This window comes from Dendrobates tinctorius, unplaced genomic scaffold (genome assembly GCF_039654945.1).
Source record: "Dendrobates tinctorius isolate UK_male_01 unplaced genomic scaffold, ASM3965494v1 ptg000029l, whole genome shotgun sequence".
NCBI lineage: Eukaryota > Metazoa > Chordata > Amphibia > Anura > Dendrobatidae > Dendrobates > Dendrobates tinctorius.
The window spans coordinates 49,093,363-49,117,850 of NW_027361697.1; the positions used below are offsets into that span (position 1 = coordinate 49,093,363).

At 41.7% G+C, this 24,488-nt stretch overlaps 1 protein-coding gene and 1 long non-coding RNA gene across 2 annotated transcripts in view; one reads left to right on the forward strand and one right to left on the reverse strand.

Annotated features, from left to right (window-relative positions):
* Nucleotides 1-24,463, reverse strand: LOC141085985 (pancreatic alpha-amylase-like). Its single transcript, XM_073571703.1, has 10 exons — nucleotides 24,084-24,463; nucleotides 19,646-19,792; nucleotides 5,799-5,996; nucleotides 2,476-2,706; nucleotides 2,167-2,300; nucleotides 1,959-2,081; nucleotides 1,774-1,873; nucleotides 1,420-1,541; nucleotides 1,161-1,286; nucleotides 1-285 (listed from the first exon to the last, which is right to left on the reverse strand). The coding sequence occupies exons 1-10, from the start codon at nucleotides 24,249-24,251 to the stop codon at nucleotides 96-98; spliced, it is 1,539 nt and encodes a 512-aa protein (XP_073427804.1). The 5' UTR covers nucleotides 24,252-24,463; the 3' UTR covers nucleotides 1-95.
* Nucleotides 1-24,488, forward strand: part of LOC141085986 (uncharacterized) — a 64,963-nt gene that overhangs the window by 14,840 nt on the left and 25,635 nt on the right. The window lies entirely within an intron of this gene.

Genomic DNA, 24,488 nt, shown 5'->3' on the forward strand with positions numbered 1-24,488 from the left:
TCTTTGGGAAAAAGCTTTATATTGTTATAACTATCAACATTGACAAAGAATGACACACAAGTTAGTTTAGTTATTGCATTAGGAATTTGTAGTCATTACAGTTTGGCATTGACATGAATGGCGATAAATGGGTCCTCCGCTGAGCTGCTGATAGTAAAACGAGCTGAGCCGGTGCTGCTCACGGTGACCTGAGCGCCAGTACAACGAGTGCCGTCCTTCTGCCCAGAGATGACATCACAGTAAGTGCCAGCAGGAAGGCCGGTGTTTAAGGTGACGTCCATGTTACTGAAAGAATATTTAAACATTTTACTCTGTATAGTGGTAAAAATATGAAAACTATTAGCAATATTTCTTAAAACTTTTCAATACAAAGTACAGAGGGATATACAGATAATTCTGCAGCGCTGCTAGTCAAGAAGACATCGAATGGAGATGATGGTGTTGAATAAAGAGTATTTTATTAATCTTGGTGTTTGAGAGTTGAAAAACATCTTCATCAGGAAAAAAAAACGCAATGGCTTGTCCTCGAGATAGGTCAACAATAGTAGATCTATGTGGGTGCCCCCATCAATCAGCCAAACTTTGCTCCGGCGGCAGCTGGATGTAAATACCTTTGAGCAGAGATACTGAGCGCCACTCCATTCAAAGTGTAGCAGCTGCTGTCAGTCACTGCCAGCTACTGCAGTACAGCTTCCATTCAAAAGAGCAGGAGCTGCACTGCAGTTGTTGGCCACTGCCAGTAGCGGCAACTACACTTTGAATGGAGCGGCGCTTATCTGATCCATTCAAAGGGTTTACATCTGGCAGCTGCTGGAGCAAAAGACAGATGTTCTATGAGGGCATAAGGTATCGGAATGCCACCGATCGGTATTAATGACCTATAATAGGACATCAAATGCCTGTGCCCTGCCTACCATTTTAAGGATCTAATTGCAATAACAAATAATGAAAAGCTTAATGTAACTAAGCTGTCACTTGTTCATCTTTTATTGCTAAATTTGCTATGTAAAAATCTTGGACATGCAGCTTATACCAAATTGAATGGTTTTTCATAAAATTCATGGACATTATCTGCTTGTGTTTGCCTGTTTTCTGACAAATGTCCATTGAAGAAATATAATGGCTAGCTTTATCTATTGTTAAAAACAAACATAACTTACAAGCTCTCGTTATTGAAGATAATGAACCCTCTGTTTCCACGGCCAAAAGCAATTTGGTTGCCTCCATTTTCCCACAGGTTGGTCAGACTTTGGCCATCAACTGTATTACGGAAAATGACCATGTTCCTTCAAGCAAAACATCACATTCATGTCTGAGAACCACGTAAGACACAAACATCTAGCACAGAAAGTAGTGGAGTAGAAAATTACTTTATTTAGACATCTGTCCCTCTTGCAACAGTGGAATTTCGCTACTCACTTGATCTGGCGCCACCTGTGCTCACACACCCAATCATTGCCACAGGTGGAGTCTGCGTTAATGGTGACGGTCTTGGTTGATCCATCAGAATTCATTGGTGGTCCGATCCAATCGTTGACATCCTATAAAAAGATATTTGGCACATACAAGGATGCAATAAACAGTAAATGCTATAATAAATGTGCATTATAAAGCGAATTCATGGTCAATAGAGCTAAGTAGGTTTTTTTATCACTTATTTTCACAACATAAAGTTTGAGGAGCAATATTGTACTGAAGGATCCTGAAAGAAGATCTAATGCTGCTAAGTGTCACACCGGTTAAGTGACAGAAGGAAGAAAGTATTGCGCTTACCTGTCCGTTAACAAAGTTTCTTGTCCAGCGATAACTGGACATAACACGGGCAAGTCCATAGGGATGAGCCAACATGAAGCCAACTCCCATTTTGTAAAGGCTGTGTACATTAAAAATGGGAAAAATTTTACAATCACAAGAAAGGATATAGAGGAATTTTATGTTTGTCTTTAGTAAACTCTTACCGAGCGTCAAAGAAGGTGAGGATGGAGGCTCCACCGGCTCCATGTCCTCTCTGGTTATCGTGGTTGTCTACAAACACCAAGGCTCTATCATTGGGCATAAAACCCCATCCTTCACCCCAGTTCCTAGATAAGAGATTTGTCAGAGGAAAGTAAAATCTCTAATTCTATTAAGAGTACTGCAGTGCATGAATATTAATTCTGGATTTACCTTAGATAGGACATCTTCTCTCCATTCCACTTACGAATAACATTTCCAAGTTTGGCTCCATACTTGAATTCTGTCACTCGTCCATTTCCATAATATTCACTTGCTGAAATAGCTTCTCCACCCAAATCAATCACCTGTCAGTCACAATGATATTGATTTATTGGAAAGTGTTACATCTCCCAATGTGTAGTTTTCAAGGTGCAGAAAGCAATTGGTGGTCTACCCAAACTGACTTTAGAGCATTATTGAAATGTGAAGGTATTTGCTTTGTTTTAGACTTATTACTCTATTGCATTCATCCCCTGTTACCTCTTGGAAGATGAAAGGTCGAGATCCACTGGAGAACCACTGAGTGTTGAGGTTATTGAGCTTGTTGGTAATGGCTTTGATATCCCCTGGCCACATGTGTTTAGAAGCATCGAGTCTGAAACCTGCCACACCAATGCTGATAAGGTTGTTAAGATAGTCAGCAATCTTTGTACGCACATATTCCTTCTCCAGTGCCAAATCCAAAAGGCTCACAAGACGGCAATCTCTCACCTGCAAACAAGCACATTTGTAATGTGTTTTCATTAAACATATGTCAACATTGTGTGAAAGATCAATTTCACTGACATTAAGGCAGATCTGTCACCATATTTTACAATACAAACTGCATACATTATTAAATCATTTCTGACCTGATGAGGTTGGAGGGCTTACTTTGAAAATCCTTAAAAAGCTTGTTGTAATTTGAGATTTATACAGCCATTCTGACATGAATTACCATATATACTGGTGTAGAAGCTGAGATTTTCAGCACATTTCTTTTGCTGAAAATGCCCCCTCTTGGCTTATACACGAGTCATATGCCAGAAAGCCGGTGGGGGGGAGGGAGCGGGAAACAGAAGACATCATACTCACCCAGGCACTGCTACATCTCCGTCCCGGCGTCTGCATCTCTCTTCCTGTCTTCCTTCCTGTGCTGAGCGGTCACGTGACACCGCTCATTAAAGTAATGAATATGCTATGCGCGTGTCTCCACTCCCATAGTCATTACTTTATTGAGCGGTACCACATGACCACTCAGCACAGGAAGGAAGACAGGAAGAGAGATGCAGACGCCGGGAAGGAGATGTAGCAGTGCCAGGAGGGTGAGTAGGACTGGGGGAGCTGTTATGATTAGGTAAAACAAGGAGGACAACGGGGAATAGCCTAGGCAACAGATAACCAGAGAAGTTGGTAGTTAGCGGATTGCAGTCCCCTAAACTGACAACACAACTAGAATTAGCCGTGGGATGTACCTATGATGCCCTAGACGCCTCGGTACAGCCACAGAATTAACTAAACCTAAAGGGAGAAATGGGAAAGCTAAACTGCCCCGGAGTAGAACCCCAAAGGAATAGACAGCCTCCGAACATATATTGCCGGTGAGACAAGATAAAGCACAAAACAGAGGCATAGAATAGAGTAAGCAAATGATGGAGCCCAAACTGTCTAGATAGAACAGGACAGGAAAGGATACTGTCTGCAATCACGCAAAAAACCCTAAGAAAAATCCAACACGTCTGATATGCAAAAATTCTGAGGCCACACGACCTCTCCCCCACTAAATCAGAACTGTGGTGTGAACTGGTTACTAAAAAGACTAACATACGCTGTGGCATGTGGAACAGGGTCCAGCACAGGTCCTAACAGGGAACCAGGCTGAGCTCACACCAGCTAAGCAAAAATCAGACACAAGCAAAAATGGATCCAATGCAAAAAAAATTCAAGAAGACAAATAACTTATCTGAAAGATGCAGGACGGAGCAGGAGACAAGCAGACTTCAAAATGTGCTCAGGAAGCAATCCAAATCACCGGCAAGAGCTGAGGGAAGGTTGTTCACTTAAATCTCCCCAGTCTGTAACACCTGACCGCCAATCATCCTGCTCAGGTGATTGACTTCTGTCAGCTAAACCAGCTCCATTACCAGCAGTAACCACCAGAGGGAGCCCAAACTCAGAAGCCAGGTCAAACATGTTCACAGCAGTGAGCAATATTCACCTATCCTATTCCACCACCTCGCTGTCTTCCGGGTCCTCTGGCTGTGACGTTCAGGTCAGAGGGCATGATAACATGTTTAGTGCATGCCCTCTGCCTGAACAGTCACTGCAGACAGCCAGCAACGCTGAGGAGCAGTGGACAGCGACGAGAGGTGAGTATGTCATTTTTTTTTAATCGCAGCAGCAGCATTATATGGGGCATATTTAAATATGGAGCATCCTATGGGGCCATCATTAACATTTGGGCAGCATTATATGGGGCATGTTTTTCTATGGAGCATCTTATGGGGCCATCAATAACCTTTCTGCAGCATTATATGGGCCGTATTTTTCTATGGAGCATCTTATGAGCCATCATTAACCTTTGTGCAGTGTTATATGGGGCATATTTTAATATGGAGCATCTTATGGGGACATCATTAACCTTTGTGCAACATTATATGGGGCATATTTTCTTTGGAGCATCTTATGGGGCCCATCATGAACTTTATGGGGCATCTTATGGGGCCCATCATAAACTTTATGGAGCATTATATGGGGCTCCTGATTCAATATGGATATTCAAAAACATTTAACCTACTGATGTCTCAATTAATTTTACTTTTATTGGTATCTATTTTTATATTTGAAATTTACCAGTAGCTGCTGCATTTCCCACCCTAGGCTTATACTCGAGTCAATAAGTTTTCCCTCTTTTTTGTAGCAAAATTAGGTGCCTCGGTTTATATGTGGGTCGGCTTATACTCGCGTATATACGTTATAACCTAACTGCACCATCAAGTGTGAGAGATCTATATGCATAGCCTTATAGTTTAAAATCTGGATAGAATTTAATTTTAAAGAAAGTCTATTATTTCTTCAGCTATTTCTCTAATCTCCACCTTTTATAGGAATATTCGGATCAACTGACCGTTCATGTGTTTGCAAGAAAGTCACTGGCAGATGCATCTGGCAGGGACTTAACTGCATAGAGAAAAATATGGAACTGGAGTTTAAATGGCTGGATCCTTATCTGTGCTGACAACAAGTGACAAGGAGCTCACCATGTACATCAGATGGTCAGCTGATCACACCAAAATCTGCAAGATTAGACAAATTAAATGTGTATAGGCACAATAAAACTTACAGAGAATCTGTAAACAGGTTTTTACTAACCACTTTGAGAGCGACATGATGGAGAGGCCAGAGACTCTTATTGCAGTGATGTATTACTTACTAGGTTGCTTGCTGCATTTTTTATCAAAGTTCTATTTCATCTGCTTTAGATCTACCAGTTGAATGCTGAGAACTGATTGGCAGCTTTCTGTGTACACTGTGCATAGGCAGAAAGCTGCTAATCAGTGGTTGGTACAGGGTTATACAGAGCTCATGAATATAGGGTACAGGTTTACTAGTCCTATAGTGATAATCTCCTGTTAATAAAACACTGGTTGTATGGAAACTACAGCAAGCAGCCCAGTAAATCACAAATGACATATTGCTAGAATTGGTCTATACCCCATATATCTTGGTGCTGTCAGATTAGGTGGCAAAAACCTGCTGACAGATTCCCTTTAATCTGTACATTTATAATTTGTTGTCCTATTAAATAAAAATGATCATATCACCTGGTAAGCATCTCCATAGTTCTCAATGTCACCACTTGAAGACCTACACCTGCCATCATTGAAATCGAGGTTGGAATATGGTACAGCAGGGAAATCTCTACTTCCAGCATTGTAAGAGCTTCCACATGTAGAACCTGTGCCGGAGCCTCCACCAGCTCCACACATATGGTTGATGACAGCATCCACATATATGAACACCTAAAAAGTGTCAAATCAGGTTAAAGAGCCTATAACACTGTTACATTTTTCAATGTAAAAATTCCTTAAATGTACGACATTTAAATATAAATTATTTAACAATAAAGAGATTAAAGAGGTTGTCTGGCATTATGGTACAAGTCTGCAGTCACTTTATGAGACTGCAGACTTGTGACTCCTCACATCATGTGCACAGCACACTGTGAGGATTGAGCGTTGCCGGCAGCGGGTATATGACCGTAAGCATGTGATTTGCATACAGAGTATTGAATATAGAGTTTTGAGTGAGATCAAACACGTCTAGACGGAAATTAGCCAGAAGTATGAAAATTGCATTACTGTAGAGGATTCACACAGTGCACAGTGTGCGCAATGTGAGGATTCACAAATCTGCAGTCACATAAAATGATCCTAAGGCCAGATAACCCTTTTAATAGTGAAAAAAAAGTTGAAATCAAAAAGAATCAGCAAGGACAGTTTACTAGCTGAAGAGCCCGGCGTTGCCTGGGCATAGTAACCAACTGTGGTTAGTTATAACAAATTATAATGATTATATTGCACATATAAACATTTCACATCATATATTCAACACTACAGATTTGCAACACAAATTAACTAAACGATTACCCAAGTATTGATAGTATTTTATTTTCAACTCATTGAAGATTTTTGGTTTTTCCTTTCGGTGCAAAGATGAACAGATTTTTGGCATTTCCAACTCTTGAACAGACCACGTAAAGTTGACCATGAGAAAAGCATGGAGATTGCAAATCGATCCCTACTACTTTCAAGGACTGTCCCTGAGCATTGTTAATGGACTTTGCAAATAGCAGTTGAACTGGAAACTGGAGGCGTTTAAAATCAAAAAACAAATCAGATGGAATGAGTGGAATTCTTGGTATGAAAATGTCCTCTCCTTTGGCACATCCTGTTTCTGAGCTGTGTATCTAACCCTATCCTGTGTGATAATGTCTGCTGAGCTGTTTACCTAATCCTCTCCTGTGTGATACTTTCTGCTGAGCTGTGTATCTAATCCTATCATGTGTTACTGACTGCTCAGCCATGTATCTAATCCTATCCTGTGTGATACTGACTGCTGAGCAGTGTATCTAATCCTATCCTGTGTGATACCGTCTGCTGAGCCGTGTATCTAACCATATCCTGTGTGATACTGACTGCTGAGCCATGTACCTAATCCTATCATGTGTGTTACTGACTGCTGAGCCGTGTATCTAATCCTATCCTGTGTGTTACTGACTGCTCAGCCGTGTATCTAATCCTATCCTGCGTGATACTGACTGCAGAGCCGTGTATCTAACCCTATTCTGTGTGATACTGTCTGCTGAGCCGTGTATCTAATACTATTCTGTGTGATACTGTGTGCTGAGCTGTGTATCTAATCCTATCCTGTGTGATACTGACTGCTGAGCGGTGTATCTAATCCTATCCTGTGTGATACTGACTGCTGAGCCATGTGTCTAATCCTCTCCTGTGTGATACTGACTGCTGAGCTGTGTATCTAATCCTATCCTGTGTGATACTGACTGCTGAGACGTGTATCTAATCCTATCATGTGTGAGACTGACTGCTGAGCAGTGTATCTAATCCTATCCTGTGTGATACCGTCTGCTGAGCCGTGTATCTAACCCTATCCTGTGTGATACTGACTGCTGAGCTGTGTACTTAATCCTATCATGTGTGTTACTGACTGCTCAGCCATGTATCTAATCCTATCCTGTGTGATACTGATTGCTGAGCCATGAAACTAATCCTATCCTGTGTGATACTGACTGCTGAGCCGTGTATCTAATCCTGTTCTGTGTGATACTGTGATACTGTCTGCTGAGCTGTGTATTTAATACTATTCTGTGTGATACTGTGTGCTGAGCTGTGTATCTAATCCTATCCTGTGTGATACTGTCTGCTGAGCCATGTATCTATTCCTATCCTGTGTGATACTGACTGCTGAGCTGTGTATCTAATCCTATCCTGTGTGATACTGACTGCTGAGTTGTGTACTAATCCTATCCTGTGTGATACTGCTGAGCCATATGTCTAATCCTCTCCTGTGAGATACTGACTGCTGAGCCGTGTATCTAATCCTATCCTGTGTGATACTGACTGCTCAGCAGTGTATCTAATCTTATCCTGTGTGATACTGTCTGCTGAGCCGTGTATCTAACCCTATCCTGTGTGATACTGCTGAGCCGTGTACCTAATCCAATCATGTGTGTTACTGACTGCTCAGCCGGGTATCTAATCCTATCCTGTATGATACTGACTGCTGAGCCATGTATCTAATCCTATCCTGTGTGATACTGACTGTTGAGCCGTGTATCTAATCCTGTTCTGTGTGATACTGTCTGCTGAGCCGTGTATCTAATACTATTCTGTGTGACACTGTGTGCTGAGCTGTGTATCTAATCCTATTCTGTGTGATACTGACTGCTGAGCTGTGTATCTAATCCAATCCTGTGTGATACTGACTGCTGAGCTGTGTATCTAATCCTATCCTGTGTGATATTGACTGCTGAGCCATGTGTCTAATCCTCTCCTGTGTGATACTGACTGCTGAGCTGTGTATCTAATCCTATCCTGTGTGATACTGACTGCTAAGCCGTGTATCTAATTCTATCCTGTGTGATACTGCACTCCCCCTGCAGTCTGTGTCAGAGGGTGGTCTGTGTTGGCACGGTAATAAATTGTGTTATTTTTAGCTTTACAGAAGGACGATAACACCATAGAAATGATAAGAAAAGTAGGCCAAATTGTTTGGTGAATTGGAACGCATGGGGTTAAAATTTCACCTCACAACATGTGACGCTCTCGGGATCCAGACGTATGACTGTGCAAAATTTTGTGGCTGTAGCTGCGATGGTGCAGATGCCAATCCCGGACATACACACATGCATACATACATACATACACTTTTTCCCCATTATGTACCTAGGGGCAAATTTTTTTGGTGAATTGGAACGCGCGGGGTTAAAATTTCCCCTCACACCATAGCCTATGATGCTCTCGGGGTCCAGACGTGTGACTGTGCCAAATTTTGTGGCTGTAGCTGCGACGGTGCAGATGCCAATCCCGGACATACACACATACACACACATTGAGCTTTATATATTAGATTTTTCTGAAATTAGGAAAAGAGAATTTGTTTTTCATCCAGAAACAGAGCTTCTCCTATCCATGGCTTATGACTGATATTACAGCACAGACCTCGTCATGTGAATACCAGATACAGGAAATAGACCGCAGCTTTATTGAGATGTTAACGCTTTTCTATTATTTTCATATTGTAGCATAGGAGACCGGACACCACTGTTACCTAGCATGGAAGTGCAGTGGTCGGTCTTCAAGGCAATATGTTGAATACAAAAATGTTAATAACTCAAAAATAGTAAATTTTTTACATTTGCAAGCACTATCCAACAATAATCATTAATGAAGATGGAAAAAAACATTTAATTTCAGCTTGTGAGGAATGATAACTAACCATTTTAGGATCAGATAACATGCATTGAGGGCCAGCATTAGGGCACCCACTTTCTTGGGGATGCCCAGCATCTGCAGTAGGAGCTACGCTGATAATAACAGTAATCAATAACAATAATCAGTGTAACTTTCAATGTGGAGACTGCTTCTGCACCTTTGGTGACATCATGATCATGTGAAGAGTCATGTGAGCATGATGTCACAACAGGTCTTTCACTCTGTGGGACTTCAGGACATTTGGCGATCTCACAATCATGTGATTGGTCATGTTAGTGGTATGTCACCACAGATCCTGCACTCTGCGGGAGTCAGAAGAACTGAAGATGAGATTGACTGGAAGTAAGTCATCTATTGTCTGTGTGTGTGTCTCTGTGTGTATGTGGGTCTGTGTGTCTCTGTGAGCGCCTGTGTGTACATGTGTCTCTGTGTGTGTGTATCTGTGTGTTTGTTCATGTCTATGTGTGTTTGAGTGTCTGAGTGTGTGTGTCTTTCTGTGTGTATGTGTCTTATGTGTCTTTGTGTATGTGTATGCCTCTGTGTGCGTTTCCTGTGTGTTTGTGTGTCTGTGTCTCTCTGTATGTGAGTCTGTGCCTCTGTGTGTGTCTGTCTCTCAGTGTGTGGTTCTCTGTGTGTCTCGGTTTGTGTATATGTGTGTGTTTGTGTCTGTGTCTGTGTGTGTGTCTTTTTGTGTGTATGTGTCTTATTGTGTGCGTCATTGAGTCTAGAATGTATGGGCTCTTTATGGTAGATATTAGTGAACATATCAGAATGTATGGGCTTCTGTTAGGCATACAGTGGGTACGGAAAATATTCAGACCCCTTTTATTTTTTTCACTCTTTGTTTCATTGCAGTCATTTGGTAAATTCAAAAAAGTTCATTTTTTTCTCAATAATGTACACTCCATCTTGACTGACAAAAAGCAGAAATGTAGAAATTTTTGCAAATTTATTAAAAAAGAAAAACTGAAGTATCACATGGTCATAAGTATTCAGACCCTTTGCTCAGACACTCATATTTAAGTCACATGATGTCCATTTCCATGTGATCCTCCTTCAGATGGTTTTACTACTTCATTAGTGTCCATCTGTATTTAATTAAACTGATAGGACTTGATTTGTAAAGGAACAAACCTGTCTATATAAGACCTCACAGTGCATGTCAGACCAAATGAGAATCATGAAGTCAAAGGAACTGGCCAAGGACCTCAGAGACAGAATTGTGGCCATGCACAGATCTGGCAAAGGTTACAAAAGAACTTCTGCAGTACTCAAGGTTCCTAAGAGCACAGTGGCCTCCATAATCCTTAAATGGAAGAGGTTTGTGACCACCAGAAGTCTTCCTAGACCTGGTTGTCTAGCCAAATTGAGCAATCATGGGAGAAGAGCCTTGATGAGAGAGGTAAAGAAGAACCTCAAGATCACTGTGGCTGAGCTCCACAGATGCAGTAGGGAGATGGGAGAAAGTTCCACAAACTCAACTATCACTACAGCCCTCCACCAGTCAGGCCTTTATGGCAGAGTGGCACGCGGAAGCCTCTCCTCAGTACAAGACATATGAAAGCATGCATAGAGTTTGCTAAAAAACACAAGAAGGACTCCCAGACTATGAGAAATATTATTCTCTGCTCTAATGAGATGAAGATAGAACTTTTTGGTGATAATTCTAAGTGGTATGTGTGGAGAAAACCAGACACTGCTCATCACCTGCCCAATACAATCCCAACAGTGAAACATGGTAGTGGCAGCATCATGCTATGGGGGTGTATTTCAGCTGCAGGGACAGGATGACTGGTTGCAATTGAAGGAAACATAAATGTGGCAAGTACAGAGATATTCTGGATGAAAACCTCTTCAAGAGTGCTCTGGACCTCAGACTTGGCCGAAGGTTCACCTTCCAACACGACAATGACCCTAAGCACACAGCTAAAATCACAAAGGAGTGGCTTCAGAACAACTCTGTGACCATTCTTGACTGGCCCAGCCAGAGCCCTGACCTAAACCCAATTGAGCATTTCTGAAGAGACCTGAAAATGGCTGTCCACCAACATCCACCATCCAACCTGACAGAACTGGAGAGGATCTGCAAGGAAAAATGGCAGAGGATCCCCAAATCCAGGTGTGAAAAACTTGTTGCATCATCCCCAAGAAAACTCATGGCTGTACTGGCTCAAAAGGGTGCTTCTACTCAATATTGAGCAAAGGGTCTGAATACTTATGACCATGTGATATTTCAGTTTTTCTTTCTTAATAAATTAGCAAAAATTTCTACATTTCTGTTTTTTTCAGTCAAGATGGGGTGCAGAGTGGACATTAATGAGAAAAAAATGAACTTTTATGAATTTACCAAATGACTGCAATTAAACAAAGAGTGAAAAATGTACTGGGGTCTGAATACTTTCTCTACCCACTGTATATCAGTAACGACATCAGAACTTATATGGTTCTGTTAGGTGTATATTATTGAAGACATCAGAATTTATGGACTCCTGGTGGTGGTACATATTATTGAAGATATCAGAATGTATTGGCTCCTGATAGGTATATATTAGTGAAGACATAAGATTGCATGGGCTGCTAGTGGTATAGTATTAGTGAAGTCATCAGAATGTACTGTATGGGCTCCTGGTAGGTATATATTAGTGAATACATAAAAAAGGTTTGAGCTCCTGGTAGGTATACAGTTGTGCTCAAACGTTTGCATACCCTGGCAGAATTTTTGCTTTCTTGGCCTTTTTTCAGAGAATATGAATGATAACACCAACACTTTTTCTCCACTCATGGTTAGTGGTTGGGTGAAGCCATTTAATGTAAAACTACGGTGTTTTCTCTTTTTAAACTATAATGACAACCCAAAACATCCAAATGACCCTGATCAAAAGTTCACATACCCTGGTGATTTTTGCTTGATAATATGCACAGAAGTTGACACAAATGGGTTTGAATGGCTACTAAAGGTAAGAAAAATTGTTTGGGATGCAAAGAAAAACCCACAAATAACATCAGCTCTCTGAAAACTAGCGGTATGGCTGTTTCAATATGCACAATAAGGAGGCACTTGAAAAAAAATGGGCTGCATGGTTGAGTGGCCAGAAGAAAGCCATTACTGCACAAATACCACAAAGTATCTTACCTACAATACGCAAAACATCACAGAGACAAGCTTCAAAACTTCTGGAACAAGGTAATTTGGAGTGATAAGACCAAAATTGAACTTTTTGGCCACAATCATAAACGTTACATTTGGAGAGAGGTCAACAAGGCCTATGATGAAAGGAACACCTTTCCTACTGTAAAGCATGGAGGTGGATCGCTGATGTTTTGGGGATGTGTGAGATACAAAGGCACAGGAAATTTGGTCAAAGTTGAAGGAAAGATGAATGCATCACATTATCAGCAAATACTGGAGGCAGATTTGCAATCATCAGCCCGGAAGCTGCACATGGGACTTACTTGAACGTTCCAACATGACAACAATCCAAAGCACAAGGCCAAGTCAACCTGTCATTGGCTACAGCAGAACAAAGTGAAGGTTCTGGAGTGGCCATCTCAGTCTCCTGACCTCAATATCATTGAGCCACTCTGTGGAGATCTCAAGTGCGCAGTTCATGCTTGACAGCCCAGTAATTTTCAGGAACTGGAGGCTTTTTGCAAAGAAGAGTGGGCAGCTTTACCATCTGAGAAAATAAAGAACCTGATCCATAACTACCACAAAAGACTTCAAGCTGTCATTTATGTTAGAGGGGGTAATACATGTTATTAAGAAATGGGGTATGTGAACTTTTGATCAGGGTCATTTTGATGTTTTGGGTTGTCATTATGATTTTGAAAGAGAAAACACAGTAGTTTGACAATAAATGGCATCACACAACCACTAGTCATGAGTGGAGAAAAAGTTTTGGTGTTATCATTCATATTCTCTGAGAAAAAGGCCAAGAAAGCAAAAATTCTACTGGGATATGTAAACTTTTGAGCACAATTGTATATGTGTTTGTAGGTATGTGCTTTTTTGTATGCATATGTTTGCATAAATTGGCTCTGTGTATACAAATATGTTCATATTTATGTATGTGCTTTGTGCATGCATGTGACTGTATATACCATATATACTCGTGCATAATTCGAGATTTTCAGCACATTTTTTGTGCTGAAAATGCTCCTCTCGGCTTATACACGAGTCATTGTCCAGAAAGCTGACTGGGGAGGGGGCTTCCAGAAGATATCTATACTCACACTCCATCGCTACATCTATGTCCCTACATCTCTGTCCCAGCACTGGCAGCTTCTTCCTGTGTTCAGCGGTCACATGGTACCGCTCATTAAGGTAATTAATATGTACATGTCTCCACTCCCATAGGTGTGGAGCACATATTCATTACTTTAATGAGCATTACCACTTTACCACTGAGCACAGGAACAAGGAAGACCTGCAGAATGGGACAGAGATGCATTGCAGGGACACGCAAGGAGGGCGAGTAAGACGGGGGTGAGCCATACTGGGGGGGTTGTGAGCTATGAGGGGGTTGTGAGCCATGCTGGGGGATTGTGGGCCATGCTGGGGGGTTGTGAGCCATGAGGGGGTTGTGAGCCATGCTGGGGGGTTGTGAGCCATGCTGGGGGGTTGTAAGCCATGCTGAGGGGTTTTGAGCCATGCTGGAGGATTGTGAGCCTTGATCGGGGATTGTGAGCCATGTTGGGGGGTTGTGAGTCATGCTGGGGGGTTGTGAGCCATGCAGGGGGGTGTGAGCCATGCATACAACACGGGGAGCCACACATAGCAGGACAGGATGGGGGAGCCACACATAGCATAACAGGACAGGGTGAAGCCACACAGAACAGGACAGGATGGGGGGAGCCACACATACCAGGACAGGATGGGGGGAGCCACACATAGCAGGACAGGACAGGGGGAGCCACACATAGCAGGATGGGGAGAGCCACACATAGCAGGACAGGGATGAGGGGACAATGCATACCCGGCTTATACTAAAGTCAATAAGCTTACCCAATTTTCCGTGGCAAAATTAGGTGCCTCGGCTTATACTCGGGTTGGCTTATACTCGAGTATATACAGTATGTACTTTGTATATACATGTTTGTTTGCGTTCTGTGTAAATATAAATGTCTATGTATGTTCTCTGTATGGGCACTGTGTATACATGTGTGTATATGCTTTGTGTGTGGGTGTGTGTTTGGTATATACAGTACATGTGTGCTATGTGTGTGTACACATATGTGTGGTTAACATACAGTGTTTGAGTCACATACTGTGTATATGTATGTAGCATCCATTTATAAATCCTGGCTGCACAGACAGAAGTTCATAGCTGTAAACATATTGACAATTGATGAAAGAACAAGCAAAATGTTGTTTATTCATCCGGGTACTTAGTTTGTTCATGGCATTACAAAAATCATTATTCTCAGCGACACATCAATCGGTGTAAACTGCAGATGTGCTGCTGATAAAATGATACTGTATGCACACAGATTGATCCACTAATAATCATTCTGTGCCCATCATTCTTTGTCAACCGGTAGTTGTTTGTCCTCCTTAGTCGAAGATGACCATGACTTCATGGTTTACACTGGATCAGTGACTGTGGGTCCGGAGATGATTGAGGAAGCCAATCTGGGCCCTGAACGCTGGCCCACATATGTGACATAAGTAAGCAGATGCAGTGAGGACAGTAGATACTGCATGTGCTTTGTGCAAATCTCGCTTTTGTTTTGCCTCAAAGGTTCTCCTGTCTTCAGCTGCACGTACTCCTCAGGCGATCCAGCGTCGCCAAGCTGGACAGTTCAAGGCAAGCTTCACCCATTCGCTGATGCTGACTCCCGGGTTTTTGAGAGATGCTTTAAGGCTGACTTTGTAACATTTCTTCCGCCCCCCGACAGATTGTTTTCTCTAACACAGTTCTCATTACAGCAGTTGTTTGGTCAATCGGCTGTCTGGCATTCTGACCACATGTCTAGCCCACTTGGCTTTGGCTTTTAGCAGAAGAGTGTAAATGCTGCAGAATCCAGATTGTTCCAGGATTACCATGTTGGGGACATTGTCTTGCCACCTGATGTAGAAAATTCAACTCAGATGAAAGTGATTGAGCTGTTTGACATACCAGCTGTAGACAGCCCAGCTCTCGCTGGAATAGAGAAATGTGGTAAGGACCACCATGCTGTTGACCATCATACTTTCGTGGTAAGGCTGAGTCCCCTTCGTTACCAGGCAACGCTGGCTTTGGCAACTCTGTTCTTGACCTCAGCGTTTATGGTCACTACGCGGGAATGTGTGCTAGCCAGGTGGGTGAAGTTGTCGATTGCTTTGAAGTCACTGTAATGCGTTACTCCTAGTGTGGTTTTCCTGGAGCAGGTTGGTATATAACTTCAGACTTTCTAATATTGATAACGAGACTGAAGTTGTCATAAGCTTGTGAAAAGCAGTTCATGTCACACTTCATCTGCTGCTTTGTGCTGACATTGAATCAACCTGTCAACATGTGTAAAGACGCTGGTAAACAAGCACCAAACTTATATAATCAATATTGTCGATCGCGCTCTTTTAACTGTCTGAACTCAGTGCATTTAAATGCAACCTAAATGTTTTCATGCGATGGTGTAATTTTTAAGTATTTAAGGCCCCATTTTGCTTTAATCTGGCCCTGAATGCATTAAAAAACTTGAAAAACAAACTGCAGTGTGTGAACTCTTCTCTAACCTCAGCCTGAAGATAACAAAACATTCTTTGAATTGATTTTTTTACTACCAGCCAAAATGTTCATACCTATCCATTGACATTGCTGTATACTGTATTAAAATACATTTTTAGGGATCTTTTGGGTGTTAGTTTTATTCTTTGGATCAGTATAGTTACTTCACTACAAAATTTGTATAGTTTTTATGCTTCACTGCTTTTATTACAAAAATAATATTTCATGTCGCTATATTCTAAGGTTCAAGTTTTAAATTTTTTCATTGATGAAGCTTTCTGGGAGCTTTTTTTGCAAGAGCATTTTTTTGGGGGGAGGGGGTACAGTTGATTTTGACTATTGTTTATGACTTTCATTTGGAAGGTGAGATTTCCGTCTATTTTGACATTGCCTTGTTTTCTTTTTTTACAGTGTTCAATATGTAGGATAAATAATGTGATATTTTAATAGTTTGGACCATTATAAATTCAGCAATACTAATTATGTTGTTTTAGTGTTTAGATTTTTTATGTAACAAAAAGTAAAAAGGTTTTTTTTTTAAATGACAATGCCTCCAACTTCTCCTAACTTTTTAGACTAGAAAACTGCTTTAGGGTGAGTACATGGCTGCAATCACTCCATGTGAATGCTGACTCGTGAAGCCTCATATTGTGAGTTCTCAACCCCTGCAACCGAGGAGAATCCACAAAGTACACAATACAAACGATGCTATGCATAGCAAAAATCACAATCTCCTATGAACACTGGCCATGAGCTACAGGAGATTCACAATGAATCTGCAGAACTCCGGCTGTCATGACAAAGCATCGGCACTCAATGATCACATGACAGAGGTGTTAATGGGCAGGATTTATGACACAGCTCTGGGCGGCGCTTGCTATATTCCTTTGTCAGTCATTGAGAGCGGAATTTAACTTAACCACCACGGGTGGAGCACTGCTGATTAAGTCAGTTGTCAAATACAGACAAAAATGCAGGCTCATCAACGGAGTCCGCTTCCAGTACGTGAAAGCTTGTGAAGGTTTTAATGAATCAGACATCTTGCACTCAACCAGACCCCTCATCAAAATGACAGTTTTGGGGAATCAGGGGCCACTGTTTTTAATCTTTTTTTAACCTTTTTTTATTCCCACTGGGGACTTGAAAATGTGATCTTGCGTTTTGCAATTTATTGTTATGTCAGCATTATTATTATTAGGCCCTGGCTCTACTTTATAATAGGAATCCAAAAATGACAGATTTTAGGACTTCACTAGTTTCCTGGCTGCCATGACAACCCTTTGACAATGACTATTCATGAGTGAAAAAGGGAAGGTGATAGGTTGACAAATAGTGACTCCTCATTCTTTCTAATCGTTTACAGTGCTCAGCATAAATGAGTACACACCATTTGGAAGGCAGATTTTAATCAATATCTCACTGAGCACAAGAGCGATTTCAAAACTTTTGACAAGATTGTGTGTCATAGAACATTTTACTTAACCCATAACATGAAAGTAAGGTGAATAATATAGTATTCAATACAATTGTTTCAGTATTACTCAATTTTTTGTAACTGCATGGTGCCTACAGTGACAAATGGTGGAGACAGAGTCCTTATGGGGGGGTAAATAAGTGCTCCTGTTATTGGGAAGCTACACTTCATTCATTGTATCATGGATTCACAGATGTACTACTCTGTATTGAAAGAAAAGATGCTACCATCACTCAGAGCCCTTGGTAGACATTCCCTTTTTCAACATGACAATGATCCCAAACACATATCGGTGGCATTTCTGAAGAAAAGAATGAAATTGATTCAGTAATCAATGAGATCTTGACTAACATCATATTTTTCAAAGGATCTGTACTCAATTATGCTGAGCACTATATATTCCACGGATGCTATTGCCTGCAGCATCTAGGCTCTAAGCAGCCAGGATTGGAGTCACCTCTAATCCTGGCTGTTAAAGCATGAGCCTATTGTGTTTTACAGCAATGTCTTAAGCACGCTCTATACAGCTCCTTCCAACTTCCACTGTAAATTTATATCTGATGTTGGGAAGGTGTAATATTGAATGCATCATGGGTTACTTGATATTAAAGATTTTGTAAAATTATCACTTTAGGACTAAACAAATTTGAATTGTTAATAATTTTGCTTTATTATTTATTGTCTACTAGCTGAAGAGCCCGGCGCTGCCCGGGCATAGTAACTAACTGTGGTTAGTTATAGCAAATTATAATTATCCTCCATCCCATAGTCCCGTGCCCATATATCCATCATACATATCTACGATCCCATAGTCCCGTGCCCATATACCCATCATACATATCCTCCATCCCATAGTCGAGTGCACATATACCCATCACACATCCTCCATCCCATAGTCCCATGCCCATATACCCATCACACATCCTTCATCCCATAGTCCCATGCCCATATACCATCATACATATTCGCCATCCCATAGTTGAGTGCCCATATACCCATCACACATCCTTCATCTCATAGTCCCATGCCCATATACCCATCATACATATCCGCCATCCCATAGTCCCGTGCCCATATTCCCATCATACATATCCTCCATCCCATAGTCCCGTGCCTATATATCCATCATACATATCCTCCATCCCATAGTCCCGTGCCCATATACCCGTCATGCATATCCTCCATCCCATAGTCGAGTGTCCATATACCCATCATACATCCTTCATCTCATAGTCCCATGCCCATATACCCATCATACATATCCTCCATCCCATAGTCCCGTGCCTATATACCCATCATACATATCCTCCATCCCATAGTCCCGTGCCCATATACCCATCATACATATCCGCCATCCCATAGTCCCGTGCCCATATACCCATCATACATATCCTCCATCCCATAGTCCAGTGCCCATATACCCATCACACATCCTCCATCCCATAGTCCCATGCCCATATACCCGTCATACATATTCTCCATCCCATAGTCCAGTGCCCATATACCAATCACACATCCTCCATCCCATAGTCAACCATTATGACATCATAATGAGCGGCGGCAGGGCTTGCAACCTATGATTACATCAGTGTCGCCATGGCAACCATTGTGAGGGGCGGGGCTTGATGCGCACACACTGTTTCCCCAGTATGCAAATAGGGGCATTATTACATCATAATGAGGGGCGGGGCTTGACGCGCACACACTTTTTCCCCAGTATGTAGATGGGGGCAAATTTGTTTGGTGAATTGGAACGCGCGGGGTTAAAATTTCGCCTCACAACATAGCTTAGGATGCTCTCGGGGTCCAGACATGCGACTGTGCCAAATTTTGTGGCTGTAGCTGTGATGGTGCGGATGCCTATCCCGGACATACATACACACATGCATACACACACACACATACTGTACATACACACTTTGAGCTTTATATATTAGATATAATAAACTGAAAAGGTATTCAAATCCTCATACCCCAACATTGTTACATCTTGTCACCATGTCCCTGAATTGCTGCTCATTACCAGAACGAGTACAGATCTTGTAGCTGATCGGTTGGTATCTCTCCCACCATGGTCTGTTGGGGCTTTTAATAATCAGGTTCTCATTGGGAGGTGAGACCTGCAATAAAAATGATGAAAACAAGAATTTTAAACATACAAAAACCTACCTGAAGAAAGCATTTACATAATTAAGAAATTTCTGAATAAGCAAATATCATAAGATTTATAAGCAGGGGCAAATTATAGGAAGGGCAAAGTGAATTAAAAAAATTAGGAAACTGTATCAAGTGATATTACTACTTATCATGGAAAAAAATGGAAATTCATATGGTTTCTCCAGAGAGGGGGTATTCACTTCCCCTTCTCACACAGAATCTACAGTAGGAGAAAAAGCTTACAATCTACAACCCTTATTGAAGTAGAAATACACAGCTGACATATGGGGCAGAAAGAAAAAATAGTGGTGACTAAGAAATTAAAAAATAATTAAAACTCCATTTGAAGCCAAAACTTCTTGTTATGGACAAGTAGTTTAGACTGTTAAATTTCCTGGAAATAGACATGAAATCTTGGGTTTGTTTGATAAAAGGAGAAGTAGGCTCTTCTCCGATATGAGCTGCTATCGTGAAAGAACTTCCCTAGACTTTGTGTCTCCAATGTACATTTATGAATATTGAGGTTAGTATTGATCCAATATTAATGGGACATACATTTTCAAGTTCAGGACTACATGGGGAAGAATATGCATATTTTATCATAACTGTGAGACCTGCCGAGCAGCCCCAAATCAATAGTGACAACAGTCATGCCATGTTTCCTATTTAAGGAAACAGATTAAAAGGTAAAATCTTGATAAAAAAAAATATGACAACGATATTGAATGACTGTGATCATAAGGAGTGAAGATATCGTGAATGTTGGGAATCTCATAATTTTCTGAAACAGAAGCCACATTCCATGACCAGCTCTATTATGAGTAATCAAGCGGAGGTGTGTGGGTGTACCTTAGGTACTGATAAAAAGGCAAGGCAAATTACATTGCCGTGTAGGCTTGATCCACGTAGATGGATGTTTTCAATTGGATTGCTTCCATCTGATAAAGCTCAGAAGCCACTGTTTCATTATTTTTTATCTTATTTTATGTAATTGTATAACCTGTATTGTTTTGTCGCTTTTGTAAAATCTTGTGCATATTTTTTAAAAACACTGTCTATCTTTCTGGAATAAATATACAATTTAATACACTGCTCAAAAAAATAAAGGGAACACAAACAACAGACTATAACTCCAAGTAAATCAAACTTCTGTGAAATCAAACTGTCCACTTAAGAACCAACACTGTTTGGCAATCAATTTCACATGCTGTTGGGCAAATGGAATAGACAACAGGTGGAAATTATTGGCAATTATCAAGACACCCTCAATAAAGGAGTGGTTCTGCAGGTGGGGACCACAGACCATGTCTCAGTGCCAATGCTTTCTGACAGATGTTTAGGTCACTTTTGAATGTTGGTTGTGCTTTCACGCTCAGGGTAGCATGAGATGGACTCTACAACCCACACAAGTGGATTAGGCAGTGCAGCTCATCTAGGATGGCACATCAATGCGAGCTGTGGCAAGAAAGTTTGCTGTGTCTGTCAGCGTAGTGTCCAGAGGCTGGAGGCACTACCAGGAAACAGACCAATACACCAGGAGACATGGTGGGAGTCAGAGGAGGGCAACAACCCAGCAGCAGGACCGCTACCTCAGCCTTTGTGCAAGGAGGAACAGGAGGAGCACTGCCAGATCCCTGCAAAATGACCTCCAGCAGGCCACAAATGTGCATGTGTCTGCACAAACGGTTAGAAACCGACTCCATGAGGATGGTCTGAGGGCCCGACGTCCACAGATGGGGGTTGTGCTCACAGCCCAACACCATGCGGCCCTCCAAAGAAAATACTTTTTATAAGTTTGTTTTAATGTGTTTTTTTTTGTTTCAGTCTTTTGGTGGTGTGAACAATGTCATACAGACTAGTTCACTGTGTGCATTGCCCATGTGTTTGTGTCTAATTGGTTTCTTGTTTTTGCAAGATTGGGGAGGTTTCCACCCCTCCCTTATGGGTCATGCACACAAAAGCCGTCTTCCATAGCGTGTCCACATTGGACATTACCTGCCTGAATCCTGCTCATACAGGTACTATACACATAATCGGGTTTTTAAATACATTAGTTAGGGAGTGCTCTGAGATGGGTATACCTTGACGTTTGGTAGAGCGGATTAGTATACATTTTTTGCCAAAAAAAGTATCAAATGAATACCCTGTTTTGTTATCATCTTTTTACTAGCACTTGCTGTTTACTGTTACTTTTTTACAACAGATTATTTTTATACGTTTGCTTTACCGTGTTTTTCTGTGTTTCAGTCATTTGGTGGTGTGAACACTGTCATACAGACTTGCTCGCTGTGTGCATGGCCCATGTGTTTGTGTCTAATAGGTTCAGGATCCATAGATGGAACGGTTACCGACATGGAGTCTTAGACGGGGCTAATTCAGAGACTGATAGGATAGTCCAGATACACTGAATACTTGGATACGCACTGATTCAGATACATGGGTCACAAATACTGATTCAGGGACTAGTAACACACAAACCAAAGGGACAAGGTTCAGGCACTGACCACACTAGGACCAGTGCCTATGGGTTCAGGATTGGCCGCACAAGGACCAGGAACTACGCTTTCAGGACACTGACCACACCAGGAGCAGGGGACCTCACAACTCACTAGTAGTGCCACACTATCGAATAATTGAATGTTGCTTCAGCACATCCCTATTGGGGAGTGTGCCTGTTAAGCAGGATGCCTCTCAACTATTGACTGGGAGCCATCTTGCAGGTGCATGTGCTCACCCTTTAAGTACATAACAGCACGCTCACTAGGCAAGTTGCCAGTACTGAGAACTAAACAAGAAGCAGGAAGTATGCTGAGGACCATGCCGCATTACTGAGGTACTGAGTTTGCTGGCGTCCCTGCATGGACGGGGAAGGAGAACCTTGAAGGGGCATCGGCAATAGCGTTACAGTACCCCTGCATTATAAGAGGTTTAATGAGCATACTCTTCACTCTCTTAGACCAAAATAACCAAGACTTTACGTAAGGTAAGAATTACACAATAAACCACTGATTTAGGCTACCAGAGATATTGACAACCCTTTGCAAGCATGAATGTATTCACAGCCAGAGACCTATACTAAAGCTATCCTTTAAATGATGAGGCAAGGGTAGCACTACAGTAAGGCTGAAATCATACATCCCTTCCGAATGACAATGGTGTTGTGTCCATCCTGGGGCAATGAAAGGCATACTTACTAGGGTCTAAGTCTATGATGATGCATGATGTGCAGTTTATGGATAAAAAACAAATATTCATTTATGTCATAAAATAAACTGTCCCAAGGGTTGATATTCATGATGACAATATCACCAGCATCACCATCTTCTGTCACACAGATACATCCCAAAAGTACAAATGCAAAATTATGTAGATAAATAGATAAAAAGCAGGTATATAAAAATAATGATGTTTTTAGCTATACTCCCATTGTGGTAGAGCACAACTGTAATGTACGTGCCTCTGAGTCCCCTTTCACGGCAGAGGCACCAATGTTCTCACCACCACAGCCCGACATCTCCCTCTCCCCCTTCTGCTGTTCCTGCCCTGTCCTTGACCTTTCAGCCTCCCTCTGACAGCAGAGATTCTAACTCACCTACGCGATCCTGCGCCCTGCCTCCATCATCCTGCAACTGCCTGGGGTCTGTGTACTGCCTGCAGATTCCCGGGCATAGTGCTTAGGGCGCGCATGCATTCCCAGCCTCTTAGTAGGACAGCGCACACTATCCTAAAGTGGCTGAGGAGCACTAATTACTTAAAGCACTTCCACCAGATGAGAGGTGCCTGTGCAATGTTTTGTATTCCTAAACATTTTACCATCTGCATCCATGGTCTTCTTACTCTGCCTGCCTGTATCTATTGGACATTCCCTCAGGCCACCCCAGTTACCCATTCCCAGCTTCCATCTACCCACGGTTAGTCCTGGAGTAGCACCTGGACTATCTCCCTTGTCTCTCCTCAGATCTCAGTGTCTTATGTTGCTGCATATCCGTGGTCAGATTGGGTGAGGCTCCTCCAGGTCTTCCTTGGACTCCGACACAGTGATTCCACCACCCAGTCCGTTACAACAACATTGCATCAACCATGTTTGATATGTGAAAGTAGAAGGACCAACTTTGTTTCATTGTAGAAATAAGCTGAATTGCAAAAATCTAATGGCACTAAACTGAAGATATTCCTTACAACAATGTCCTGAGGGCAGTAAAAACAATTCTTCATTGCCAATGTATACAAGTACGAGGGTTTGGCTGCACATACCTGAACTCCTGCAAATCCATTGGGTCCAAGATATCTCTCACATTCTGCAGCAATATCAGCCCAACGCCATTCAAACAGGTGGACCATAGTCGTTCTGCCTGATCTATAGTTTGGGTTATACTGGGCAGAGCAGAGCCCAGAAACCAAAAGTAGAAGAAGGTGCTTCATTTTGCGCTCTGCTGTAAGCTAGAAACAAGATTCTTGCTATTTATACTGTAAACCTGAAAAAATTTGCCACGTGTCAATGAACACTTGGGGACTGCAGGTGACAGCACAAAAAAATTCTCACGATTATATAAGGGTAAATTCATATCATCATAAGCAAGTCGCCTTGAGGAGGCTTACCTTTGTATCTAATAACCTCTTAAATAAGAAACAGATTATGGAATTAAAGTCCAAAGGAAT